The sequence below is a fragment of the Myotis nattereri genome, assembly GCF_964212035.1.
Source record: "Myotis nattereri genome assembly, chromosome: 9".
Lineage (NCBI taxonomy): Eukaryota > Metazoa > Chordata > Mammalia > Chiroptera > Vespertilionidae > Myotis > Myotis nattereri.
In genome coordinates this window covers 18,372,624-18,398,163 of record NC_138084.1, presented here as the reverse complement: position 1 = coordinate 18,398,163, position 25,540 = coordinate 18,372,624, and the positions used below count along the sequence as shown (strand labels likewise).

General features: G+C 36.5%; 4 protein-coding genes across 4 annotated transcripts; 1 reads left to right on the top strand and 3 right to left on the bottom strand.

Moving 5' to 3' along the window:
• Positions 1–578: 578 nt before the first annotated feature.
• Positions 579–1,553, bottom strand: LOC308525179 (olfactory receptor 5T1-like; the record flags this gene model as incomplete). Its single annotated transcript, XM_081099964.1, has 1 exon — positions 579–1,553. One exon carries the CDS (start codon positions 1,551–1,553, stop codon positions 579–581), a length of 975 nt encoding a protein of 324 aa, XP_080956090.1.
• Positions 1,554–11,274: 9,721 nt separating this feature from the next.
• LOC308524760 (olfactory receptor 5T2-like) lies at positions 11,275–12,249 on the top strand (the record flags this gene model as incomplete). The annotated part of the gene is made up of 1 exon (XM_081099308.1): positions 11,275–12,249. Exon 1 carries the CDS (start codon positions 11,302–11,304, stop codon positions 12,247–12,249), a length of 948 nt encoding a protein of 315 aa, XP_080955434.1. The 5' UTR covers positions 11,275–11,301.
• A 4,396-nt stretch (positions 12,250–16,645) lies between these two features.
• On the bottom strand, positions 16,646–17,593 carry LOC308525197 (olfactory receptor 8H1-like; the record flags this gene model as incomplete). The annotated part of the gene is made up of 1 exon (XM_081099985.1): positions 16,646–17,593. The coding sequence occupies one exon, from the start codon at positions 17,591–17,593 to the stop codon at positions 16,646–16,648; it is 948 nt and encodes a 315-aa protein (XP_080956111.1).
• A 6,267-nt stretch (positions 17,594–23,860) lies between these two features.
• On the bottom strand, positions 23,861–24,793 carry LOC308524759 (olfactory receptor 8H1-like; the record flags this gene model as incomplete). The annotated part of the gene is made up of 1 exon (XM_081099307.1): positions 23,861–24,793. One exon carries the CDS (start codon positions 24,791–24,793, stop codon positions 23,861–23,863), a length of 933 nt encoding a protein of 310 aa, XP_080955433.1.
• Between the last annotated feature and the right edge of the window lie 747 nt (positions 24,794–25,540).

Sequence of the window (25,540 nt, the reverse complement as noted above, 5' to 3'; positions counted from 1 at the left end):
TGGCGCCACAACCTCCCCATCGACCCTGCCTTGAGTGTGTCAGGGGACGGTGCCCAACCCCCCAATTGGCCCTACCCTGAGCGTGACTCAGGGTGGCATCACAACCTCCCAATCTGCCCTGCTCTGTGCATGATGGGGCAGCGCCCCAACTCCCCAATCAGCTCTGCTCTGAGCCCGACCAGGGGCTGCACCTAGGGATTGGGCCTGCCCTCTGCCACCCGGGAGCAGGCCTAAGCCAGCAGGTCGTTATCTCCCGAGGGGTCCCAGACTGCGAGAGGGCACAAGCCGGTGCTGAGGGAACCCCCCTACCCACCAAGTGCACAAATTTTTGTTCACCGGGACTCTAGTATATTTATAAATGTGTGTGTGTGTGTGTTTACCTGAGAATTAATTAAGGAGGAAGCAAATGGATGACAGTTTTCCTGCATGTGTGGAAACAGTACAGGTGGAGGTATGACTATGTTCTTTATATAAAAAGGTCTACACTAAAACAAAAATAAATTATTATTTTGATATTGAGACAATAAGCATAACTTAATTTGTTTCAGTTTAATGGCTGGTGTCAAAATATACTGTATTCATACCCCATTTTTCCCAAACACTCTTTTCATTGCTTCTTTCACATCTTTGTTTCTCAAACTGTAGATGATGGGATTCAGCATGGGAATCACGATGGTGTAGAATGTTGATACTATCATGTCATGGTCCAAAGCGTAGCTGGAACTCGGTCTCACATACATGAAGAGGATGGTTCCATGATAAATTGACACTCCAGTTAGGTGAGAACCACAGGTAGAGAAGACTTTTCTCCTCCCTTCAGCAGAATGCATCCTCAGAATGGCCAACAGAATAAAACCATAGGAGACCAGGACAATCAGGATGGTGACTATCTCAATAGAGCCCACAAAGTAGAAGAGTAAAAGCTGGTTTGTGTGTGTGTCAGAACAAGAAATGGCAAGGAGAGGAGGGATGTCACAAAAGACATGTCTAATTTCATTGGACGCACAGAAGGATAGGCTAAAGGTGGCCACTGTGTGTATAGAAGCATGCAAAATGCCACCAACATAGGAAGCAATGATGAGTGACACATAGACTCTGGGTGACATGCTGACTGAATACAGGAGAGGGTCATAGATTGCTACATAGCGGTCATATGCCATTGCAGCCAAGAGGAAGCATTCTGTGGTTCCAAAAGTAACAAAGAGAAACATTTGTGCTACACAGCCAAGATAAGAAATGGCTTTATTTTCTTTCAGGAAATTGACCAACATCTTTGGAGTGACAACTGAAGAATAACAAGCATCCAAGAACGATAATACACTAATGAAATAATACATGGGGTTGTGGAGCCGAGAATCCCTAGTGACCAATAAAACCATTCCCAAATTTCCTATGAGAGTAAAAAGATAGATTTCTAGAAATAGTAAAAACAGGAAGACTTGTACCTCAAAATTATTTGTGAAGCCCATCAATATAAACATGGTGACTTCAGTCACATTTTTCATCTGAATGCTATATAAATCTAAATCTGAAGTCAACTGTGCCATTTTCATTTTTATTTACAGTTTTTAAAGCAACATTTTTGAAAATAGAATCCACCCTATTATATCCTCTTACTTATTTCTTAGAAGGGCATATTGAAATCCCTTGGAAGGAATAGGCAGTGATGAACATGCTGGAGCCAATGAACGCATTATCCTGTTAAATTAAAGAATTTTTATTAGATGGTTGGCTAAATGTGTCATGTTAAAAAATACATCAATTTATCCGCTTTAATTTTCAATTTATGTTCTGTTCAATTTACTCCCATCTAGTTTCATATCTCATCATCTTAAATCTACAAAGATGAATAAATATTGTAGGAAATTTTGGTCCAAAAATATTATAATAGAAAGTATACATCTGAATACTAATTCTAGATTTTCTACAGTGTTCATGAAATGCCCTTCTTTAATGTTTACAATTGTTACAATGAAAGCAACCACACATATCACAGGATTGTGTAAAAGTAAGAATTGTATTTAAATGAGAAAAACAATGTAAAAGATATTTGTTTTTAAATTGTTCCCTATTGACTAGAAAGTGGGCTAAGTTAGACTTACCTTTCAGCTTATTGTATGGTGTTAACCTTTTCCAACCAAATCATGTATAGCTTCCTTTGGCTAGTATCCCATTCCATTAGCACTTCTAGAACACTGGTGAACAAAAACAGATATATTTCTGGAGGCGGATTCACCTTGTATGCAAATCATAATAAGACATTGGTTTTGTTTTGTGTTTTTGTTTTGTTTTTTGTTTTGTTTTATTTTTTGTTTTCTTTTTTGTTATGTCTATCACCAAGTTGTCCATTTAGTCCTACAGAATTTATTATACTGTTAATAATTTTCCAAATTTAATTTAATGCCAATATAAGATTGTTTTTCTATTTATCCTTACAAAATCCTTGGGCATATTTTTAAGACTTAAGTACATCAAAAATAAATCGTGGCCATTTCTTTAATATATTACAGTTTCTTAAGGAGTCATTAAAATTATTATAAAAGAAAAATAACCAATAATATATTATATAATTTCTTGATGCTATTGATAAAAGAGTAAAATTATGATATAAGCCTCCAAGTGGTGTTTTATTTTTGGTATATTTCCCTATGACTCCAGACTGTTTCTTATTTAGTGAAATGTAAATAAAAGTATATATTTTTTAAAAAGTTGAGGAGTCACCTCTATCTAGACTGTAATTCTTTTTTTAAAAAAATATATTTTTATTGATTTCAGAGAGGGAGAGAGAGATAGAAACATCAATGATGAGAGAGAATCATTGATTGGCTGCTTTCTGATTGAGCCCGTAACCTGGGCATGTGCCCCCAAACCGGCTAGGGCCAGGACTGCAATTCTTATTTTTCCTTCAGTGTGTCACAGACTGAAGGAGTGAAAAATCTGCAGTGTACAAGGCCGGAGACATATCGAGGATTTATATTTGTGACATGAAACACACTATTTGTTTGTCATATTGAGATGTTCCTACATCAAGAAGAAATGAGAAAAATCTACTAAAATTATTAAAATTATTCTTAGAAGAAGAAAACTACATGTCTTTATTTTCCCAGCAAAGTCTTCCCAGATCTATGTGGAAGACTTTTTAAATACAGACAATAAATGGCTTTTCAAATGTGGGGTTACCAACCCCCACAATAAAATGCTCATTTAAATTATTAGAGAATTATAGAGTAAAAAATATATAATTGCATTAAGTTTCAACTTCTCTATAAATACAAGCAACTCAGAATAGCCTTAAGAACACACACACACAAATGTCTTATAATAATTTTCAGTTTAGTTTGAATAGTTAGGTTAATAAAATAACATAAAATAATCAATTGATATTATAAATATGCATTAATATATTTTGGGAGCATCACAACACATTTATTTCTGTTTTAAAATTTTTTCATTCTCTTTCTCTGTCCCTCCATACTCTCTCTCTCATCCATGGGTACATATATATTTAAAAAATACTTATGAAATGGATTCATGGACAAAAGAAGAATTAGGCAGATTAGAAGAAGCACAGTGAAAAAATATGTAAGCAACTTTAGAAAAATTTACCAATATGTAGTGTACTAAAGGTATCCATTACAAACTGCACATTGACTGTTATATACAGGAGAAATTTCATCAACATTATAGTTCTAACTTTTACTCAATTGATGTGTCTGACATAATTTAATAGTGGAAAATTAAAAACATTATATTTGTACTCTAAAAACCCTGTATTAATATCTCAGATTTAGCACCTATGACTGTGTAATCTTGAAAACTTAACTTTATCTTTCCAAACCAAAGAATAACTTAGATTAACCAAAATTTCAGGAATATCTTATTGAACAATATGAACATGGTGTGATTTCAGAGTGTTTACACATGGGATGTATTAAAATGTTTATTAAAGCATTTTAATTATATGTGAAGTATACATCTGTATGATATATGACTTCAAAATTTTATTTAGCTACAAAATATGATTAGGGGATTGTAATATCAGATTTTCTCAAAGCATTGAGTAATAAATGAGCACCGAACCAGAAGCTAAGTGTTCTTCTTATAGTTATATGTCTGTTATATACACTTAAGATATATTTAAATGCCTTTCCCATGAGATTAAACCCAGGGAATCCCAATATTCTAAGGTATCAAGAACCTTAAAAAATAAACTTAAGAATACATTTCTGTCATTGCCTTTTGACTCTGGGCATAACAGTAAAATAATAATAGCTTTGCTTAAATTCTTCTGATAATTTTGACCGTAATAACTTCCTGATAGCTCTTGATTTCTCTGATTTTACCTTAAGTAAAAAAAGGTGGCTTATGAAGGAAGGTATATTTTAATTCAAATTATGTCCCATTTGAGCAATTACCTACTTCACTATAGGGAGCTGGAGGAATGATAGATGAAATATATGGGGTTCATCTTCTTCATTGAAGATGCTCTTTAAACAGACATTTCCGTTAACTCACATTTAAGGACATTAGAACTGATTGTGTTACTTCTAACTAGTTTCAATTTGAGAAATAGACATTAGAAAGCAACTATTAGCTTTCAATATTTAACAAAACGTGCTCATTTTGGAACTCTAAAGTCACATGAGTCCCTAAACCCTCACACAGTCAGAAAACAGGAAGCACCATACATTCCTGAGGACAGTAATGCAAACCCTAAGCTTGAAAGGGAGGAAAGTCCTAAGGGCAGCTACCACATATTGTTAAATGGCTACTCAGTGTTGCAAATTTTGTGTAAATTATCTTATGTAACTTACATAGCAAAACTGAGAACCACCGTGACCTGTAACTTGATCAAGGTCACTATAAGAGCAAGGATTAAAGTCCAGGGTGCTTTCTCTCCAAACTAAGCTCTTTTCACTTGCCCATATCACACACTCATTGTGATATGCTGTAAATTTGGAAATGCTATCCACTAGAAGCAACACAAAATACCATCTTCATGCATCTGAATTCTTTTGCAAAGCCACAAGTTTAAGTAGGCCATAATATAGTTGGAAAAAATAAACAAATTGAAGTAGCTTCTAGATCAATTAGCTACCAAGTAAAATAAATTTAAAATTTGTTTATATCCTTTTATAAGAAAAAGAATTATGATTTCAGTATGACATATACTCAATGGATGACTAGTAGTTAATTTTCTCTTCATTCAATAATTTTCCTAAATTTGAAATATAGTCTCTTATTTCTACTACTTTTATTCTGTTATCTTTCATCAAAGGAATTAAGTCAAATTTCTAATTTACTAATCTATCTACATACCTAAGTATGTTATCTTTCTTATTATCCCTGCTTTTACCCTTGAATTCTCTCATTCAATTCTTAATTCAACTCTAAGTTAACTAGAAATTTCTACCTCAGATTTAAATATTAAAGCACATAACCTAATTTGAAATTCAAGATTATAATATCTGATATTTTTTAAGTGATGAAATGCCTTTCCTCTTACCTGTGGAAATGAACTGCTCACTCAATTAAGGTATGCTATGAATGCTAAGCACTTGGATTCTTATACCAGGTTCCCAAGCTCTTCTGGAAGTCCACGGGGATACTCCAAGAAGAAAACACTAATTCTCTTCTGGGACAGAAAAAGTAGCAAGGTTATTTTTATGTGTTTTTTTTCCCCATAATAAACAAGGGAGTGATTCTGGAGCAATTAACAATATGATAAAAATGATTACATGAATGCCCTTTGGTCTCTGGAATAAAATGACATTTTAGTGGAAAAAAATTTGAGCAAGACTGAAAAAAAAATTTAATGGCAGAAAACATAGACTAGCTCACACTGAATAACTATGTGCATAGGTTGCTAACTTGAAGTGAGAAATTCTCTAAAATCCAGTTTCGTCTTCCTGGGAAATTAACCTGTTTATGTGTCTCAAAATCCTCTAACCATGTACATAATGAAATAATCTGAAAGTATAAGCTATGATAGAATCTACACTAATAAAAGACAAAGATGCTAATTGACCGTACCTTTGCTATGCCCAAGCCACGCCCACCAGCCAATCAGAGCAACTATATGCAAATTAGCCAAACCAAGATGGCGGCTGGCAGCCACTGAGCTGGAGCAAGCAGGAGGCTTGGTTGCCCTAGTGATGAAGGAAGCCAAGCTTCCCGCCTGCCCTGGCTGGCTGTGGCCTCCGCAAAAGGCAACAAAGTTTCAATTATAGAAGACAAATAAATCCCAGATACCTGCTTCCAGCCAGCCTCCACTGGGAGCTTGGGTGGCTGGGGGCTGTGGCCAGCCTGCAAACAGCCATCAGCCCCTCACCCAGGATGGCCACACCCTCATGGGGTGAGGGTCCCTGCTGGGGGCTTGGCCGGCCTGTAACCAGCCATGAGCCCCTCACCCAGGCTGGCCAGGCACCCCAGCGGGAACCCCTACCCTGTAGGGGCTGTGATCAGCCTGCAAACAGCCATCAGCCTCTCACCCAGGCTGGCCAGGCACCCGAGGGGGGATCCCCACCCTTAAGGGGCAGTGGCCAGCCTGCAAACAGCCATCAGCCCCTCACCCTGCTGGCCACACCCTCATGGGGTAAGGTCCCCTCTGGGAGGCTTGGCCAGCCTGCGAACAGCCATCAGCCACTCACCCAAGCTGGCCATGCACCCCAGCAGAACCTCCCTCCCTGAAGGGAGTGTGGTCAGACTAAACACGGCCCTCAGCCCCTTACCCAGGCTGTCCAGGCACTCCAGCGGGACCCCAATCCTGACCCGGGACACCCTTCAGGACAAACCAGCTGGCCCCCACCCATGCACCAGGCCTCTATCTACACTAATAAAAGAAACATGCAAGTTGGTGTCACTCCGCTACCCTTCCCATTGGCTAATCAGAGAGATATGCAAATTAACTGCCAGCCAAGATGGCGGCCAGCAGCCAGGCAGCTTGAAGCAAACATGAGACTTGCTTGCTTCAGTGATGGAGAAAGCCAACTTTCCCCACGTGCCGCTGCCAGCCACTGAGCTTGCAGTTTGAAACATTGTTACAAATATAGAAGCTAAACAAAACCCCAGAAACCTGCTTTCAGCCAGCCAGGCTTCAGCCAGCAGGACCGCAACATTGTTTCAATTATAGAACAAACACAGATCCCAGCTGGGATCTCAGAGCTGGAGTTGAAACAGTGTTTCGATTATAGAACCCAAACAAACCAGATACCTGCTTTCAGCAGCCTAGGCATCAGAGCCAGAGCCAAGCCTCAGAGCTAAAGCTGGCCCAGAATTAAAAAAAAAGAAAAAAAGGAGCGGTTGGGAGCTTCAGTCACCCGCCAGCCTGAAAACAGACCTCAGCCCCTCACCCAGACTGGACAGGCACCCCAGTGGGGACCCCCACCCTGAAGTGTGTGTGACCAGCTGCAAACAGCCATCAGCCCCTCACCCAGGCTGGCCAGGCACCCAAGGGGGACCCCCACCCTGATCTAGGAGACCCTTCAGGGCAAACCAGCTGGCCCCCACCCATGCACCAGGCCTCTATCCTATATAGTAAAAGGGTAATATGCCTTCCAGCACCGGGATCAGCGGAGCCGCGAGGCCTCCCAGCACCGGGATCAGCATGATGGGGGCAGCGCCCAAACCTCCTGATCACCCTGCGGCTCTGTGTGTGACAGGGGGAGGGGCCACAACCTCCCTATCCACCCTGCTCTGTTCATGACAGGGGAAGGCGCCCCAACCCCCTTATCAGCCCTGCTCTGTGCCTTATAGGGGGGAGCTCCCCAACCCCCTGATTGGCCTGCGGCTCTGAGTGTGACAGGGTGTGGTGCCCCAACCCCCCAATCGGCCCTACCCTGAGTGTGACTGAGGGTGGCATCGCAACCTCCTGATCTGCCCTGCTCTGTGCATGACAGGGGGCAGCGCCCAAACACCCCAATCAGCTCTGCTCTGAGCCCGACCAGGGGCTGCACCTAGGGATTGGGCCTGCCCTCTGCCACCTGGGAGCAGGCCTAAACCAGCAGGTCATTATCTCCAGAGGGGTCCCAGACTGCGAGAGGACCCAGGCTGGGCTGAGGGACCCCCCTCCACCCTGAGTGCACAAATTTTTGTGCACTGGGCCTCTAGTCCTATATAATAAAAGGGTAATATGCAAATAGACCCTAACAGCAGAGCAACTGGGAATCACTGGTCACTATGACACACACTGACCACCAGTGGGCAGATGCTCAATGCAGGAGATGCCCCCTGGTGGTCAGTGTGCTCCCACAGAGGGAACTCTGCTCAACCACAAGCCAGGCTAACGGCTGCCAGTACAGCGCTGGTGGTGGAAGCTTCTCCCGCCTCCTCAGCAGCACTAAGGAGATTATAAAAGTCAATTCTCTATTACTAAATTCTTTACAATACATAGTCATTTTAGCTTTATAACTCTGAGTCTTTTCAATATATTCTGATAAATTTTAGTCATACTCATCTAAATGAAATGATGGTTTTAAGAGAAATGTAACTAAAATGTTTAACATAGTAATTTTTCATTATCTTATTTACTCAAAGCAAAATTAAGCCCACTGCTATGTGACCAATGGGATTGTATTGATTTCTATGTTTGTTTTTTTAAATAACAGGTTATACCACTCATAAAGCTTCTTTATTTTCCAATCCAGACACATAAAAAGTGCACAGAGGTAAAACGAGAATCATAATATAATTCATTGGATTTAATCTGATAGGAAAATGTTTAAGTGCATATTAATTATCACAAAAATAAGTATTTCACATGTTGCTTAAGAAAGATATCTAGTGTAAGTAAGGCACCCCACTATGTCTTTTAATTACATAGTTATAACTTAGTGTTGCAGTCCAATATGTGCTAATTTTTAAAAAATAAACACATGTAATGTCAAAAGTTCACTTATGTGGCCATCCTAAATTTATAACAAAATTTGACATATTTAAAATAAGTTGCTTTAAATATTTATTGTTTTTTATATGTAATTAATCTGCCTAGCTGTGCATTATTGTGTCTGCTTTCTCATTTAAGTTTACTGCTCTTTGAAAGAAGAGTAAACTTTGGAGGACAAACCTAACATCACATTTGACTTAATTATGACGTAATTTTCCTCGTACCAGGTGTATCATTGAACTGATGGCAAGAACTGTATTGGGGTTGAGCTTCTTCTTGTGATTCCTAATTGCAATAAAACAAAGATTGATTTCATCACATTTATCAAAGTTTATTCTGTTACTTCTATCTTGTTTTGTCTTGACCTCATCTACATAAATTCTTTCCTCTAAACCTCCCTTCCATTAATTGTCATGTCATCATTTCCCATGCCATTTAAAAAATGGTATATGGCCAAAACCGGTTTGGCTCAATGGATAGAGCGTCGGCCTGTGGACTGAAAGGTCCCAGGTTCGATTCCGATCAAGGGCATGTACCTGGGTTGCGGGCACATCCCCAGTAGGAGATGTGCAGGAGGCAGCTGATCGATGTTTCTCTCTCATCGATGTTTCTAACTCTCTATCTCTCTCCCTTCCTCTCTGTAAAAAATCAATAAAATATATTTAAAAAATGGTATATATATATATATATATATATATATATATATATATATAGTTTCTCCCATCTATTTGTTAAGATTTTTTTAAATGAAATGATATATGTATTTAAAAGCATTCTATTATGCTAGAGAAGCTAAAAAATGCAGAGTTAATTAGAATAGGTGGTTCAAGTGTCCTAATTTGTTTTGTTGTAACTTTTATTTCCAATACATAGGATTCAACCAAAATTCTGCCTTTCTGGACATGTTGTTTGAGTTGTTCTTGTTTTATCTGCCTTTAGTCTTCCCAATAATTCTATGAAAATGTTTGCTCCTGATAGTGACAATTCTTCTAGGTAATCCTGATTTTGTCCTTCCCATAAGATTGTTCATATGTACTTTATTCTCTATTTCAAATCCAAATGGTTCTCACACTGATAAAATCATGTAAAAGTACTGAAACTGGAGCTTGACTTGCATTATGAATTAAAATAATGTACAAATTATTATTTGCAGCAGATTATGTGCCCTAAGACCGACTCAAATTTTCTATGGGTGGATATATAAAAAATTAAATAAATGACTATGATAACTAACTTGAATAAAATCTATCTTTCCAACTAGTGTTATATTATTGGCTAATAATAAAACTTTGAGTTCAGGTTCAGATAGCACTTTGACTCCTAATTTAAATAACCATGCCACTATGCAAGAAATATTCTTTCTATTACTTCTAACTGATTTTTTACTGTTTATTTACTCTTAATTATGAAGTTTATGTATAGGTGCAATTATTATTTCTTCTATAGTCACCACATAATTTTGAGAGAGTAGAAAATTATATATTATCAGAAACTTAGATTTCCAAAAATGATACAAATGACCAAATATTTGCCACAAAGGGCAATCTAATGCAGAACATTTAAATAACAAATTTAAGGGAACATAAATTATCATAAAATTTTATATAAAATCCTAATCTGTGTTCTTTAAAAATATCTTGATTAGCTTTTTTCAATAACCTAATGGAGTTGGAACACTTTTAGAGATTAACTCATAAAAAATTATAATTCATTAGGCTTTTAGTCCATCAAACAAACCTAATTTAACACATTCTATAAAGTTATTTTAAAGATATACTTTTTTAAAAAAATATATTTTATTGATTTTTTACAGAGAGGGAGAGAGATAGAGAGTTAGAAACATCGATGAGAGAGAAACATCGATCAGCTGCCTCCTGCGCATCTCCTACTGGGGATGTGCCTGCAACTCAGGTACATGCCCTTGACCGGAATCGAACCTGGGACCTTTCAGTCTGCAGGCCGATGCTCTATCCACTGAGCCAAACCAGTTTCGGCTAAAGATATACTTTTATTAATATATTTTCTGTTCAATATTTATTTTGTTTTGAGATAAAAATTGTCTTATGTAAGAAAATGGTATTTAGCAGCTTATTTGTGTTTAATGTGACTTAATAGAAAAACAACTAATAGAATACAGTGGTAAATTAACCATTTGACTTTATGTTTTTGTAAATAACATGAGTGGAGCCTGTGAGTTAAAATCAAAATTTTCCATTTGATTCTGTAGTGAGTGGCATCAACCTTTGACCCATGGTCATGTTCCTGGCTCCTGAATTGCAGCTGAGAAATTATTCATTGAAAAGAAATATATATGAAGACATAATTCACTTTAACTTAGTCACAATATTGCTTCTTTTGGTCAGAGCAATATAAATCATTGTATTAATATCTTCAAGTGTGTTTCAAATGGTTTCAATATGAAGAATGTTACTGAAGTTACTATGTTTGTACTGAAAGGCTTCACAGACAAGTTTGAACTACAGATCCTCTTATTCTTCCTCTTTCTAGCAATTTACCTGTTTACTCTGATGGGAAATCTAGGGCTTCTTGCATTGGTCATTGGGCATTCCCGGCTCCACAACCCCATGTACTATTTTCTGAGTGTGTTATCATCTGTGGGTACCTGTTTTTCCTCTGTAATTACACCAAATATGTCAGTAGATTCCCTGTCAAAGAATAAAGTTATTTCATTCCTTGGATGTGCAACACAGATGTTTCTCGCTGTTACTTTTGGAACCACAGAATGCTTCCTCTTGGCTGCAATGTCATATGACCACTATGTAGCAATCTGTGACCCTCTCCTGTATTCAGTCAGCATGTCACCCAGAGTCTATGTGTCACTCATCATTGCTTCCTATGTTGGTGGCATTTTGCATGCTTCTATACACACAGTGGCCACCTTTAGCCTATCCTTCTGTGCGTCCAATGAAATTAGACATGTCTTTTGTGACATCCCTCCTCTCCTTGCCATTTCTTGTTCTGACACACACACAAACCAGCTTCTACTCTTCTACTTTGTGGGCTCTATTGAGATAGTCACCATCCTGATTGTCCTGGTCTCCTATGGTTTTATTCTGTTGGCCATTCTGAGGATGCATTCTGCTGAAGGGAGGAGAAAAGTCTTCTCTACATGTGGCTCTCACCTTACTGGAGTGACTGTCCTCTTCATGTATGTGAGACCGAGTTCCAGCTACACTTTGGACCATGACATGATAGTATCAACATTCTACACCATCGTGATTCCCATGCTGAATCCCATCATCTACAGTTTGAGAAACAAAGATGTGAAAGAGGCAATGAAAAGAGTGTTTGGGAAAAATGGGTGTTTGAGTAAAATATATTTTTTCCTAAACATTAAAAGTTAAGATGATGTTTGTTGTCTCCATTTTAAAAAGTTATAATAAAAATGTTTTGTTTTAGTAGCATACCTACTATGTTCATGTTTAGCTCTGCTTCCAACCAGCCTCATTGTCATTGTTAATACATGTGTCTTTCTTTTTTTTCCTTTTTCCTTTATTGATTAAGGTGTTATATATGTGTCCTTATGTGTCTTTCAAAAATATTTTTTAAGTGGCAATGGTCTTTCCTTCTTCCCTTCCTTTCTTCTTTCTATTCTATTTATTATTATTATTAATAATAATAATTACTATTATTATTATATTTTTATTTTGTAAAAGCCCTTTCCATTCCAACCAAAATAATCTCCTTAGAAGACAGAGTACTAAGAATACTTCTCAAAAGGATCTATTGAGACACTTTTCGAAAGAGGACATACAGAAGGCTCAGAGACATATGAAAACATGCTAAAAGTCATTAATCATCCAAGAGATGCAAATAAAAACAACAATGAGATACCATCTCACACCTGTCAGAATGGCTATCATCAACAAATCAACAATTCACAAGTGCTGGGAGAATGTGGAGAAAAAGGAACCCTTCTGCACTGCTGGTGGGAATGCTGACTGGTACAGCCACTGTAGAAGACAGGATGGAGTTTCCTCAAAAAGTTAAAAATGGAACTCCCATTTGACCCAGTAATCCCACTTCTAGGAATATATCCCAAGAAATCAGAATATCCAATCAGAAAGGAAATATGCACCCTTCTGTTCATAGCAGCACAATTTACAGTAGCTAAGATTTGGAATCAGCCTAAGTGCCCATCAGCAGATGAGTGAATTAAAAAACTGTGGTACACGTATGTGATACCTTAATCAATAAAGAAAAAAAATAAATTAAAAAACAACAACTGTGGTACATCTACACAATGGAATACTATGCCGCTATAAAAAAAGAAGGAATTTTTACCATTTGCAACAGCATGGATGGAACTAGAGAGCATTATGCTAAGCAAAATAAGCCAATCAGAGAAAGATAAATATCACATGATCTCACTCATATGTGAGATATAATGATCCACATAATTTGATGAATAAGAATAGATCCAGAGACAAATGGTAGGAGCGGGGGATGGGGGGCAGTTAGAGAGCAACCAAAGGACTTGTATGCATGCATATTAGCATAACCAATGGACACAGACATTGGGGCGGTGGGGGCTTGCCCAGGTGGGAATGGCTGGTGAGGGGGGGTCAATTGGGGGAAAAGGAGACATATGTAAATCTTTAGACAATAAAAAAGTACAATAAATAAATAAATAATTTTTAAAAAGAATACTTCTCCAAAGTGGGATTGTTAAGATTAAATAACACCTCAACGGTGCAAACGCAGAGCATCTCTTATTACAATATGTTCCACCAAAAAATTTTTCTGCATTTCTTTTCTCCTGTTTTGATTTCTCTCTCCACTGTGATTCTCTCAATTCCTTCCTTTAAATGTCTATTCTTAGTAATTTACTACATTATGATTTTTCCACAGTCCTTTCTTTCTTTAAAGTTTATTTTATTTATTAATTTCAGTTTACATTCTATATTATTCTGTTCGGTTTCATAAGTACAGCAACGTGTTTAGAAAATCATGTACTTTACAGAGTGGTCCCCAACTGCTTTAAGTACCCACCTAGCCCCATACTTACTTCTCTTGATATTATTGATCATATTTCTTATGCTATAATCTACATCTCTGTGACTATTCTGTAACCAACAATTTGTACTGCTTAATACTTTCACCTTTTTTGAGGAGCTCCCAAGCCCCTCCCCTTTGACAACTGTCAGTCTGTTGTCCTATAAGTCTGTTTCTGGCACAATTCTTTCTTGAATTTTAGCAGCTCTTTTTATGAAATATCATTTTTTACACATGTTCTTGCTTTTATTTTCTATGTCATGTTCAATACATCATAGACATTATTAATTAGTTTGTGTGTACCTGTGTTTCCTTATGGTGTATTTTTCCAATATATTTTTATTATCAATAAATATTTATAACACATTTCTCATTTGTTTACATAGTATTTTTAAATAGGTGGGACTTCTTTGGAACCCTTTTCTCTCCCTCATACTTAAATGAAATAAATACATACACTTGGCAGGATGCTGTAGCTTTTTTTGTTTTTTATTTTTATTTTTTTTAATTCTTTGGGGAACATTAGGGTTTCAATGTATCTTTCTGGATCTATACCTAGAGATTTTCAATCTCCTCTGTTAACATAACTTTTGTTGTCAATGTTGTTTTTGTTGTTGTTCTTTGTATGTTTCAAGAGCATTCTTTAATCACATGCATGAGTGTGCAGCACACACACTGAAATGGGTTCTAGCCAGCAGTCTTATGCTTCCACAATATTCCAAGGAAAAGAAATATGACAACAGAAGGAAACAAGGGTTTACACAAAAGTTAAATAAGACCAAAAATATAAATATTAAGATAAATGTAATAAATATTGGATTTTTTATTTTAATTGGCTTAAAAAATGAATCACCAACATAAAACTATGCTGATATATTGGGGGTTTAAAACATACAAAGAAGTATGTTTTTATGACAAAATTAGCACAAAGTTTGGGTGAGAAGAAGTTGGTCTTTACTCCTCTAAGTTTCTTATATTAAAAGTCATGCTGTATATTATTTTTAGTTGACAATGATACATTAAACATGTATATTATCATTCCCATGGTCACCACTAAACAGAAAAAAAAAAACACCAAACACGTTACCAATATCAGCATTAAAAAAGAAAAAGAAAAACACTTGGTCCCTACAAACATTATAATAAAAATAATAGAATATTATAAACACCTCTTTGACAATAATTTTGATAATGAAAAGAAATATGCAATTGCTTAAAGACGCTCACATCAGAAGAAATGGGTGACATAAATAATCCTTAATCTATTAAATAAATTAACATATTCCTTAAAAGCCATGCAGGAAGTCTCTCACCACTGTATGCATAAAAGTTTGAGGATTGTTTTTCTAATGTGAAAATGTCACTTCAGTCTCAGAAGACAATGTGCAGAGTGCTGGGTGAACCCTCTTCACCCATGCAGAATAGGAAACCATCTGGGAGATAACAGATCAATGCGAAAAGAAAACTAGTTTCCATGGTGACCTCATGCAGAAGAGCCATGGACAAACCCGAGTCAGCTAAATTCTGCAAGGGTATAACCAAGGATATGTTTTCCTTTGTGGAGCCACTCTGTTCCTGAATCCCTTGGCAATACCAGGATAGCTTGTCCTCTTACTAATGCAGACTCTCTTCCTGGCATCATTCCATCATGGAATAGTCTTTTGTCTGCCAGGATTATTCTTCCTGTAAATAAGATTATGCCCGTGGGTTTGAGGAGATTGAACAAATATTGCCAAAATCACATTGTCTTCTATCAGCAGTTCTGAGAATGTTTCCCAGCAACATACACCTTTCAAAGGTTCCTGGTATTTGATTTCTGCCTTCCTTAATATAATAATTAATTATGTTTTTCACCCCTCTTACAACAGAGCGATGATGAAGAATGTGAACTCTAGACTGTCTGTGTTCAAAAGGAGCTTGTTCTTTAACTAATGGAGTGACCACAAACCAGTTATTTCATCCCTTGTGCTTCAGTTTCATCCTCCTTAAGATTTGGCTTTCAGATACATTTATTGAGGCATTGTTCCAAGTGCTGGGCATAACACATTGAACAAAATCAGAAAAGGGCTGTGTTCGTTGCGTTTATGGGTTGGGTGTGGGAAGCAGAACAGAAGCAAAAGGCACAAGCTACAGATGGAAAATGTTAGATGGAGATAACTGTTATGGAAAACAAATGAAGCATGAAAGAGGGATAGGAGGAACCAGTACAATTTTAAATAAAATGATATAGAATGTTCTTATTCAGAAGAGATTGGGGATATAGTGCAGCTATCTATAAAAAGGGAGTTCCAGGATAAAGAGGAGAGAATGCTTGGTTCTATAACCAGTGCTCATAATTATTCTAATACATTTCTTCTCTTTATAATAAATAAAATGATTTCTGAAACTGTTATCAGTGTGCCAACTGGATCTCTTTTTCATAATAAAGTTCGTTGTCATTGGGGTATGCATGGTAATTTGTATGCTGGATGGAATTCAAAAGATCACATCTATAATTTCTCATTTTACTTATCAGTTCTCCTTAAAAACACATATATATTTAGAGCATGGATTTAACACATGTTCTCTAGTTTACAATTACAATGTGGATTTGAAAAGACATATTGCGAAAAATAGCCATATTTGCTTAAGTAAAGGATGGCTCCACAGAAATACAAAAAATGAAAGGACTTGATGGTTTTTGAAAAGACCAAAGAAATGCCCAACAGGAAAGAGAACAGAAAGCTTAGCATTTTCACATCACGGTTATTTTAATAGCCTGAAGCCTTCTGTCTTCTGCATGACTCTAATGAGAGCGTTTTTCACTTCTTTATTCCTCAGGCTATAAATGAGTGGATTCAGCATGGGGATCACAATAGCATAAAAAACAGACGCTACTTGATCCTTTCCCAAGGCATAGGACTCACGAGGTTTTAAATAAGTAAAAATCATAGTGCCATAAAAGATGGTGACTCCCAGGAGATGGGAGGCACATGTATTGAAGGCTTTTTGCTTTCCTGAAGTGGAGGTAATTTTCAGGACAGTGGACAGAATGGCCAGATAAGACACACATATTGTGATAACAGATACCATTAGGGTGGAGCCAGCAAAAATGAATATCATGATTTCAATGTCTTGAGTGTCAGTACAGGACAGGGCTAGAATTGGGGAAGTGTCACAGAAAAAGTGATGGATTACATTGGAGTCACAGAAATGCAGTCTATTCATGCAAAGCACATTGATAATGGAGTCCAAAAAACCTTTCAAATAGCACCCAAAAATGAGGGAGCAACAGAGTCTTTTGGACATAAGGACTGGATAGAGTAGAGGATTGCAGATAGCTACATAGCGATCATAGGCCATTGAGGAGAGAAGTAAACATTCAGAGGTCCCCAAGAAGACAAAAAAGAACATCTGGGCGAAGCAGCTTATGTATGAAATGTACTTGGTGGAAGTCAGCAAGTTCTCTAAGGTTTTAGGAGTGATGACATTGGAGTAAATGAGGTCAAGAAATGACAGGTGGCTGAGGAAAAAATACATGGGGGTGTGAAGCTGGAGATCCAGGCGGATTATCAATATCATCCCTGCATTTCCCAGCACACTAGTCAGGTATATCAGGAGAAATAGTATAAACAGGACCAGCTGGATCTCCTCAGAGTCTGTCAGTCCCATAAGGATGAAGTGAGACACATTCGTGTTATTCCTTCCATCCATTGTGTTCAACTGCTTCAAACTGTTGAGAAATTAAGTGTGATATTTGGTAGGAATGAGTTCAAAAGGTTATTTATATTAGTTTAATATTTCTAACAATTGATGATAATGAGTGGTTTATATAATATGATGGAAAAATTGAGTTCAATTGCCAAATATAGAAATAAGTATAAAATATCCCTTGGGCTTAATATAGTAATAAAAAAAACAACATATTGCATAAAAAGAATGAGCTTTACACTTTTTTAAATGCTTCTCTTGATTGATATATCTACTCCATGTGAAAATATTAAATAATAGGTGTGACTATTACCCATATTTTTTAAATAAAAAAAAGGGCACAAACAGCTTAAGTCACTTGTTTAGAGATATTAAATGTTGGCTCTGTTATTGCACTAACATAGATAAACTCCAGAGAACATGCTTGTTATACTATATTACTATTTCTAATTTGAGCAAACCTGAGGGAAAATGCTAAATGTGTCATAAACAATGGTAGAAAAACAATTTCAATGCATCACTTACTATCCTTTTGTTTTGAGAATTATTTATTATTAACTACAAACAAATTTCAAATTTAGCAGACTACAATTATAGACCATATATTAGTATTAATTTTCAAAAGATATGTTTTACTAAGTTAACCATTCAAAATCAGATCTTCCAAAAATTATATTTCTAAAACATACACCTTGCCTATAAACCATAAATCCATCAACTTTATACTTCTGGTTACAAAACCTGGCATTACCGTGGGTAGGTCTAAGTGTATATGTATGCATACTTTTCTGAAAGTGCTCCCATTTTATCTGTTCCTTACCAAAACTCTCTAATTTTTAGAGTAATACTTACCAAAGTTGGTGGAAAAAACATAAAAACCTTCCTCTAATATTATCTGTCTAGAAATTTGTCAACTTCAAAGTTTTTTCACAAATAAAATATGAAAACCATTTGAGTCAAAATTTTTTGTAATATATTCTTTCCTTTGAGATAACTTCTTTGTAAATTTTTGTGCATTTAGTGTTTTATTCCGAGGTATAAAAAAAATCAGCTCTTGGGAGTGGAAAATTTGCCGGGAAATTATGTCTAAAAGGAATATCAGGGAGCTGCTGTGAATATAAGTGGAACAAACTATGTCTAGTCTCTCTTCCAAGGCACCTCATATACTGGGGATAGAGGGTAATGCAGCATTGGGCCATCCCGGGAGATCAGGTTCCAAGCGAGCTCGCTTGGCATGCTTCCAAGGAAAAAACACGCTGGGACTAATTGCAGTTATGTTCTGTTCTGAGGAAATAGTTGCCTTTTTCCCTTGATGGCCCACAATGAGAAGCTTGGTTTGGTCTTCTTTTGTTATCCCCTAAATTTTTAACTGGGTTGGTGGAGAAACCATTTCTAGAGACATACTTAATTACTCTCTGATTGAAACCATGCACGATGGAATAATTCACTTTTCACCGGGAAATATTTTTATGTTTAAAAGTGTGATTCTATCATAGAAATAAATTCCTTTGGAAAAAAATTGGAATGCAACAGAAATCACAGAACAAATTGAGGACATCAATAATATTATGACACTTTGATGAATTTCTCTTATTTTCTTACCTTCATTCATACTTATTTGTGCATTTATAGATTTGCATACTTATTACACTATATATTTAGCATCCAATCCTCATTTTATAAGCAAAATTTCATAACACACCGTGAGCAATGTTACAATAGTCTTTGATAAATATTTTAAGGCAGCACAAGAAAACATGGTGTAGGCTTCCTATTCAGGTTTGACAATCACCTAATTCATCTATGTAGCAATATTTCTGCAATTCATTTTACTATTTTGGTGTACTCTGTATATAAACATGTCAAGAATTTTCTTAAATAGGAATAAAAAATTAAAATACTAAAAGAGGTATAATATTTTATTGAAAATTGTCCAGGATGAAGAAGCAAAAAAAATAATCTGAAAAGGGATAGAGTGAGAATAAGATTAAAGCGTTCTTAGGAATCATCTAACTCATGATAATGAAATCAATTTATATGGATTTAAAAGTAACTCTTTCAACCCTAGCTGGTTTGGCTCAGTGGAATAGAGTGTCGACCTAGGGACTGAAGGGTTCCAGGTTCTATTCTGATCAAGGGCACATGCCAGGGTTGTGGGCTCGATCCCCAGTGGGGGATATGCAGGAGGCTGCCAATCAATGATTCTCTCTCCTCGTTGATGTTTTTTCTCTCTCTCTCCCACTTCCCTCCTCTCTGAAATCAATAAAAATGTATTTTAAAAGTTAAAGTAAAAGAAAAAGAAAAATCTATTTTAAAACAAGTAACACTTTCAGGAAAGTCCATTTATACTCCAGAATTTCATAAGATAATTTGTTGGTGTGGATAAAGGAGCTACCTTTGCCTGTGTTATATTATTGATGAACTTTGGAAGGGCAATCTTTGTATTCACAGTGCAGCCAAGACAGATGTATCTGGAAATTTAAAAACCAGCATGAAACTACTCTACAGAAGGTAACCTTAGGAGTTAAGGCAAAGGAGAGTGATCACGAGGAGTGATTTTTAATGTTAATGCCACCTCAATAGGCATTGTAATTACAAATTAACAAGAGCATGCTTTTCTTGCTTAATGTTTTCCCAATACTATAGCCCACTAAGTTACTTATGATTGCAGGGCTATTCTTGTATCATTTATTGTCAGGAAGAAGAGGAGAGAATGGAGAAATTCCAGGCAGAAACAGGACTAGTGTGTACAGGAAGACTTAAGAAGTCATGTGGTCAAAACAAAATGAGCATGAAGAATAGAATAATAAGGAAGGGGTTCTTGGAGGTAAGGAGTGGGGATAAGATCATTTTGGACCAATGGACTCTTGTAAAGGTGGTAGGCTTTATTCTTAGTGTGATGCCAAGTTTTGCAGGATTTGAAGTCTTGAAGTCTTCTTGTAGAAGTGGTGTGAACCAATTTAGTGTTTAGCAATAGCACTGTGGCTGTCACACTGAGAATAGACTTAAGCGGGACAAGGCCAAACACAGAGACAAGCTAGGAGGCTGCAGCAATAAGCCTAAAACTAAGAGGATGGTTTCTTGTTAGGGGTGTGGGGGTGGTAGGGGAGAAAGTGTTGTAACTAGTCAGACCCTGTATTTAGAATCAATGTCATATGCTGATGGGTTGAGTATAAGGTTTATGAGATAAAGAGAAAATTCCAGGAACATCCATAAGTCTTTGCCTAAACAAGTAGAAAGACAGCTTTCCTTTATGTTAGATAAACATATGGATTTTGCTAGCGCCTAACTGAAAAGCTATGGTAATTATACATCCAAAGCCCTTGAATATTGTCTGGCACATGGTACGTACTCAGCAAAGTATATTATTACTTTATGTCGATCTGTTATTTGGAAACAAACAGCTATTCATACTTTTGGCACCCACTACTCTTGTTCTGTATCATATATTTTTTAAATAGTCTTCTGGCATGACATCATAAGCAGGATTATTATGTTTTAAATTCAGACTGCATCTTACATAAAATATAATATGCACTAATTTAACAAGGAAATTAAGGGCAATTGTGAATAGTCTAAATATTCTGTTGCCTGTAGATTACTTTACATGTATGTAATAACATTATATATATATACATATATATGTACTTATACATATATAATATAGTTTTTAAACTATTTTTAAAGAGGATAAAATAATCTTAATTTAAATTAATATTTACTCAACTTAAGTGCTATCTATAACTCATGGAATTTGTTGAGCATATTTTTTTTTTTTACTAATATACTTTTATTGAGTTCAGACAGGAAGGGAGAGGGGGAGAGGGATAGAAACATCGATGATGAGAGCGAATCATTGATCTGTTTCCTCCTGCACACCCCATCCTTGGGATCTAGCTTGTAACCCAACATGTGCCCTGACCAGGAATTGAACCTTTTCCTCCTGGTTCATGAGTTGACACTTAACCACTGATCCACACCAGCAGGGCTGTTGACCATTTTTGCCAAAATATTTCAAGAAGATACATTTCCTAGTCATAGAAATAGACATAAATGAAAGGTGAAAACATAGTTTATAAAAAATACCTGGATAATAAGAAGAGTCCATAAATATATGAAATGACAAAATACTTATACAAGATGAGAGATGATCCAGAAAGGCATGTTATTAAAGGCCCATGAAATATTTATCTCTAATTGCAAACAGAAACAAATAGTGCCCTAGTCAATGGGACTCAGCTGGTGGGAGCATTGCTGGTACATGGAAATGTTGTTTGGTACCATTCTCCCTCAGGGCACATGCCTCGGTTGTAGGTTCAATCTTGGTCCAGGCTTGCACAAGAGTCAACTGAACAATATTTCTTTCTTTTTTTTTTTTTTTTATTCTTTTTTTTTTAATTAAATCTTTATTGTTCAGATTATTACATTTGTTCCTCTTTTTTCCCCCCCATAACTCCCCTCCTCCCAGTTCCCACCCCACCCTCCGCCCTCACTCCCCACCCACTGTCCTCATCCATAGGTGCACGATTTTTGACCAGTCTCTTCCCGCATCTCCCACACCCCTTTCCCACCCAAGAATAGTCAGTCCATTCCCTTTCTATGTCCCTGATTCTATTATAATCAACAGTTCATTCTGTTCATCGGATTATTTATTCACTTGATTCTTAGATTCACTTGTTGATAGATGCATATTTGTTGTTCATAATTTGTATCTTTACCTTTTTCTTCCTCTTCCTCTTCTTAAAGGATACCTTTCAGCATTTCATATAATCCTGGTTTGGTGGTGATGAACTCCTTTAGCTTTTCCTTATCTGTGAAGCTCTTTATCTGACCTTCAATTCTGAATGATAGCTTTGCTGGATAAAGTAATCTTGGTTGTAGGTTCTTGGTGTTCATCACTTTGAATATTTCTTGCCACTCCCTTCTGGCCTGCAAAGTTTCTGTTGAGAAATCAGCTGACAGTCGTATGGGTATTCCCTTGTAGGTAACTGAGTTTCTTTCTCTTGCTGTTTTTAAGATTCTCTCTTTATCTTTTGCTCTTGGCATTTTAATTATGATGTGTCTTGGTGTGGTCCTCTTTGGATTCCTTTTGTTTGGGGTTCTCCGCGCTTCTTGGACCTGTAAGTCCATTTCTTTCACCAGGTGAGGGAAGTTTTCTGTCATTATTTCTTCAAATAGGTTTTCAATATCTTGCTCTCTCTCATCTTCTGTCACCCCAATATTTCTTTCTTACATGGATGCTTCTCTCTCTCTTCCTCTCTCTATAAAATTAATAAGTGTCGTCAAGTGAGGATTATTAACAAAAATAAAAATAGCTGAAAACTTAGAGTGCAGTATAGACCAAATGAATAATAAAGCAAAAATAAGTCATACTTTAAAATGGCATTGATGTATAAGGTAATTTAAAATAAATTAAATAAAGGAAAATAATGCATAATTAAATTGAAAATATTAACTGAATCTTTTGAATTAGGAAAAGTAAACTTTTAACTCCAAAAAAGAGGTTGCACTTTATTTCTTAGTTTTTATTTTATGTGTGTGTGCTTTTGTTTTTTTAGAACAGTTTTAGGTTCATAGCAAAATGAAAAGAAAGGTACAGAGATTTCCTGTATACATACACCTCCACCCCCAAATCAACATGCATATTCTCCCTCTTCATCAAATCGCACACCAGAATGGAGCATTTCTTACAACTGAGTAACCCACATTGACACATACTTATTCAAATCCATAGCTTACCTTGGGGTCTATTCTTGGTACTGTTGATTTGATGACTCTTAAACATTTAAAATGTGTTTAGAAAGAATAATCAAATATAATGTTATAAAGTAAACACTGAAAATTTCAAAAAAGTATAAATTTTGCTTGAGCTATATATCAAGGTTGTTTTTGCATTGAGCTATTGTGGGCAATGAGGTAATGTTCCTGTAGACAAAGAATAGACATGAATCTGCTTACCATCAACGGGTGTCTCCCATACTCAACGGTTCTTTCCTATGATGCAGCCCACTTTACATGCCATCATCCATCTATGCCTACCTCTTCACACTCCTGTGACTTAGGAGGGTATGAGAAACTGATGTGAATATGAACTGTAGCTATTGCTTTTGCTCTGAATAATAATGTCCTTTGTCACTTAACTAGAAGTCTTGTGACTTCTGCCTTCATCCCTCAAACAGCAACAGGCTACCTTGCTGGTTGTTGGATTGTTTTCTAAGAGTATTTTTATTATAATTTTGTAATTAAATGCATTAGGGTGACAATGCTTAATTAGATTATAGTCTTCTTCAAGACTCTAATGAGAGCATTTTTCACTTCTTTATTCCTCAGACTATAAATGAGTGGATTCAGCATGGGGATCACAATAGTATAAAATACGGAAGCCAATTGATCCTTCCCCAAAGAGTAGGATTTATGAGGCTTTAAATAAGTAAAAATTGTAGTTCCATAAAAGATGGTGACCCCTAGGAGATGGGAGGCACATGTAGAGAAGGCTTTTTGCTTTCCTGAAGTGGAAGTAATTTTCAACACAGTGGACAGAATGGCCAGATAAGACACACATATTGTGATAACAGATACCATTAGGGTGGAGCCAGCAAAAATGAATATCATGATTTCAATGTCTTGAGTGTCAGTACAGGACAGGGCTAGAATTGGGGAAGTGTCACAGAAAAAGTGATGGATTACATTGGAGTCACAGAAATGCAGTCTATTCATGCAAAGCACATTGATAATGGAGTCCAAAAAACCTTTCAAATAGCACCCAAAAATGAGGGAGCAACAGAGTCTTTTGGACATAAGGACTGGGTAGAGTAGAGGATTGCAGATAGCTACATAGCGATCATAGGCCATTGAGGAGAGAAGTAAACATTCAGAGGTCCCCAAGAAGACAAAAAAGAACATCTGGGCGAAGCAGCTTATGTATGAAATGTACTTGGTGGAAGTCAGTAAGTTCTCTAAGGTTTTAGGAGTGATGACATTGGAGTAAATGAGGTCAAGAAATGACAGGTGGCTGAGGAAAAAATACATGGTGGTGTGAAGCTGGAGATCCAGGCGGATTATCATTATCATCCCTGCATTTCCCAGCACACTAGTCAGGTATATCAGGAGAAATAGTATAAACAGGACCAGCTGGATCTCCTCAGAGTCTGTCAGTCCCATAAGGATGAAGTGAGACACATTCGTGCTATTCCTTCCATCCATTGTGTTCAACTGCTTCACACTGTTGAGAAATAAAGGTGATAATTGTCAGGAATTAATTTAAACAGGGTTATTGATAATAGTTTAATATTTCTAAAAACTAATAATGTGTAGTTTACAGAATATGATGGAAAACTTTTAATTTGATTCCCAAATATAGAAATAGGCATAAATTGACCTTTAGGCATGATATAACAAAAAATATATATTGCCTAATTTGAGCGAGTCTTATACTGTTCTAAATACTTCTCTATAGTAATTTATTTACTCCACATGAGAATATTATACCACAGGTGCTACTATTAACCACATGTTTAAATGAGTAAAAGGACACAGACAGTTTAAGTAACTTATCCAAAGTAGAGCTATTAAGTGTTGGCTCTGGGATTTCCCCAAGACAGATTGACTCCAGAGAACATGCCCATTCCACTGCATTCCTGTTAATAATAACAGGAGCAAACCTGAGGGAAAATGCTAGATGTGTCATAAACAATGATGAAAAACAGTTTCAATGCGTCACTGACATTTTGTTTTAAAAATTATTTAATAGTAACCACAAATAAATTTCAAATTTATGGGATTAAAATTATAGACCACATATTACTTTCCAAAAGATATATTTTCCTAAATTTAATATATTAAAATCATATTTTTTTTCAAATACTACATTTTTAGAACATGTACTTTGCTTGTCGACCATAATTTCATTAGCTCTATATTTCTGGTTTCACAAAACCTGGCATTACTTAG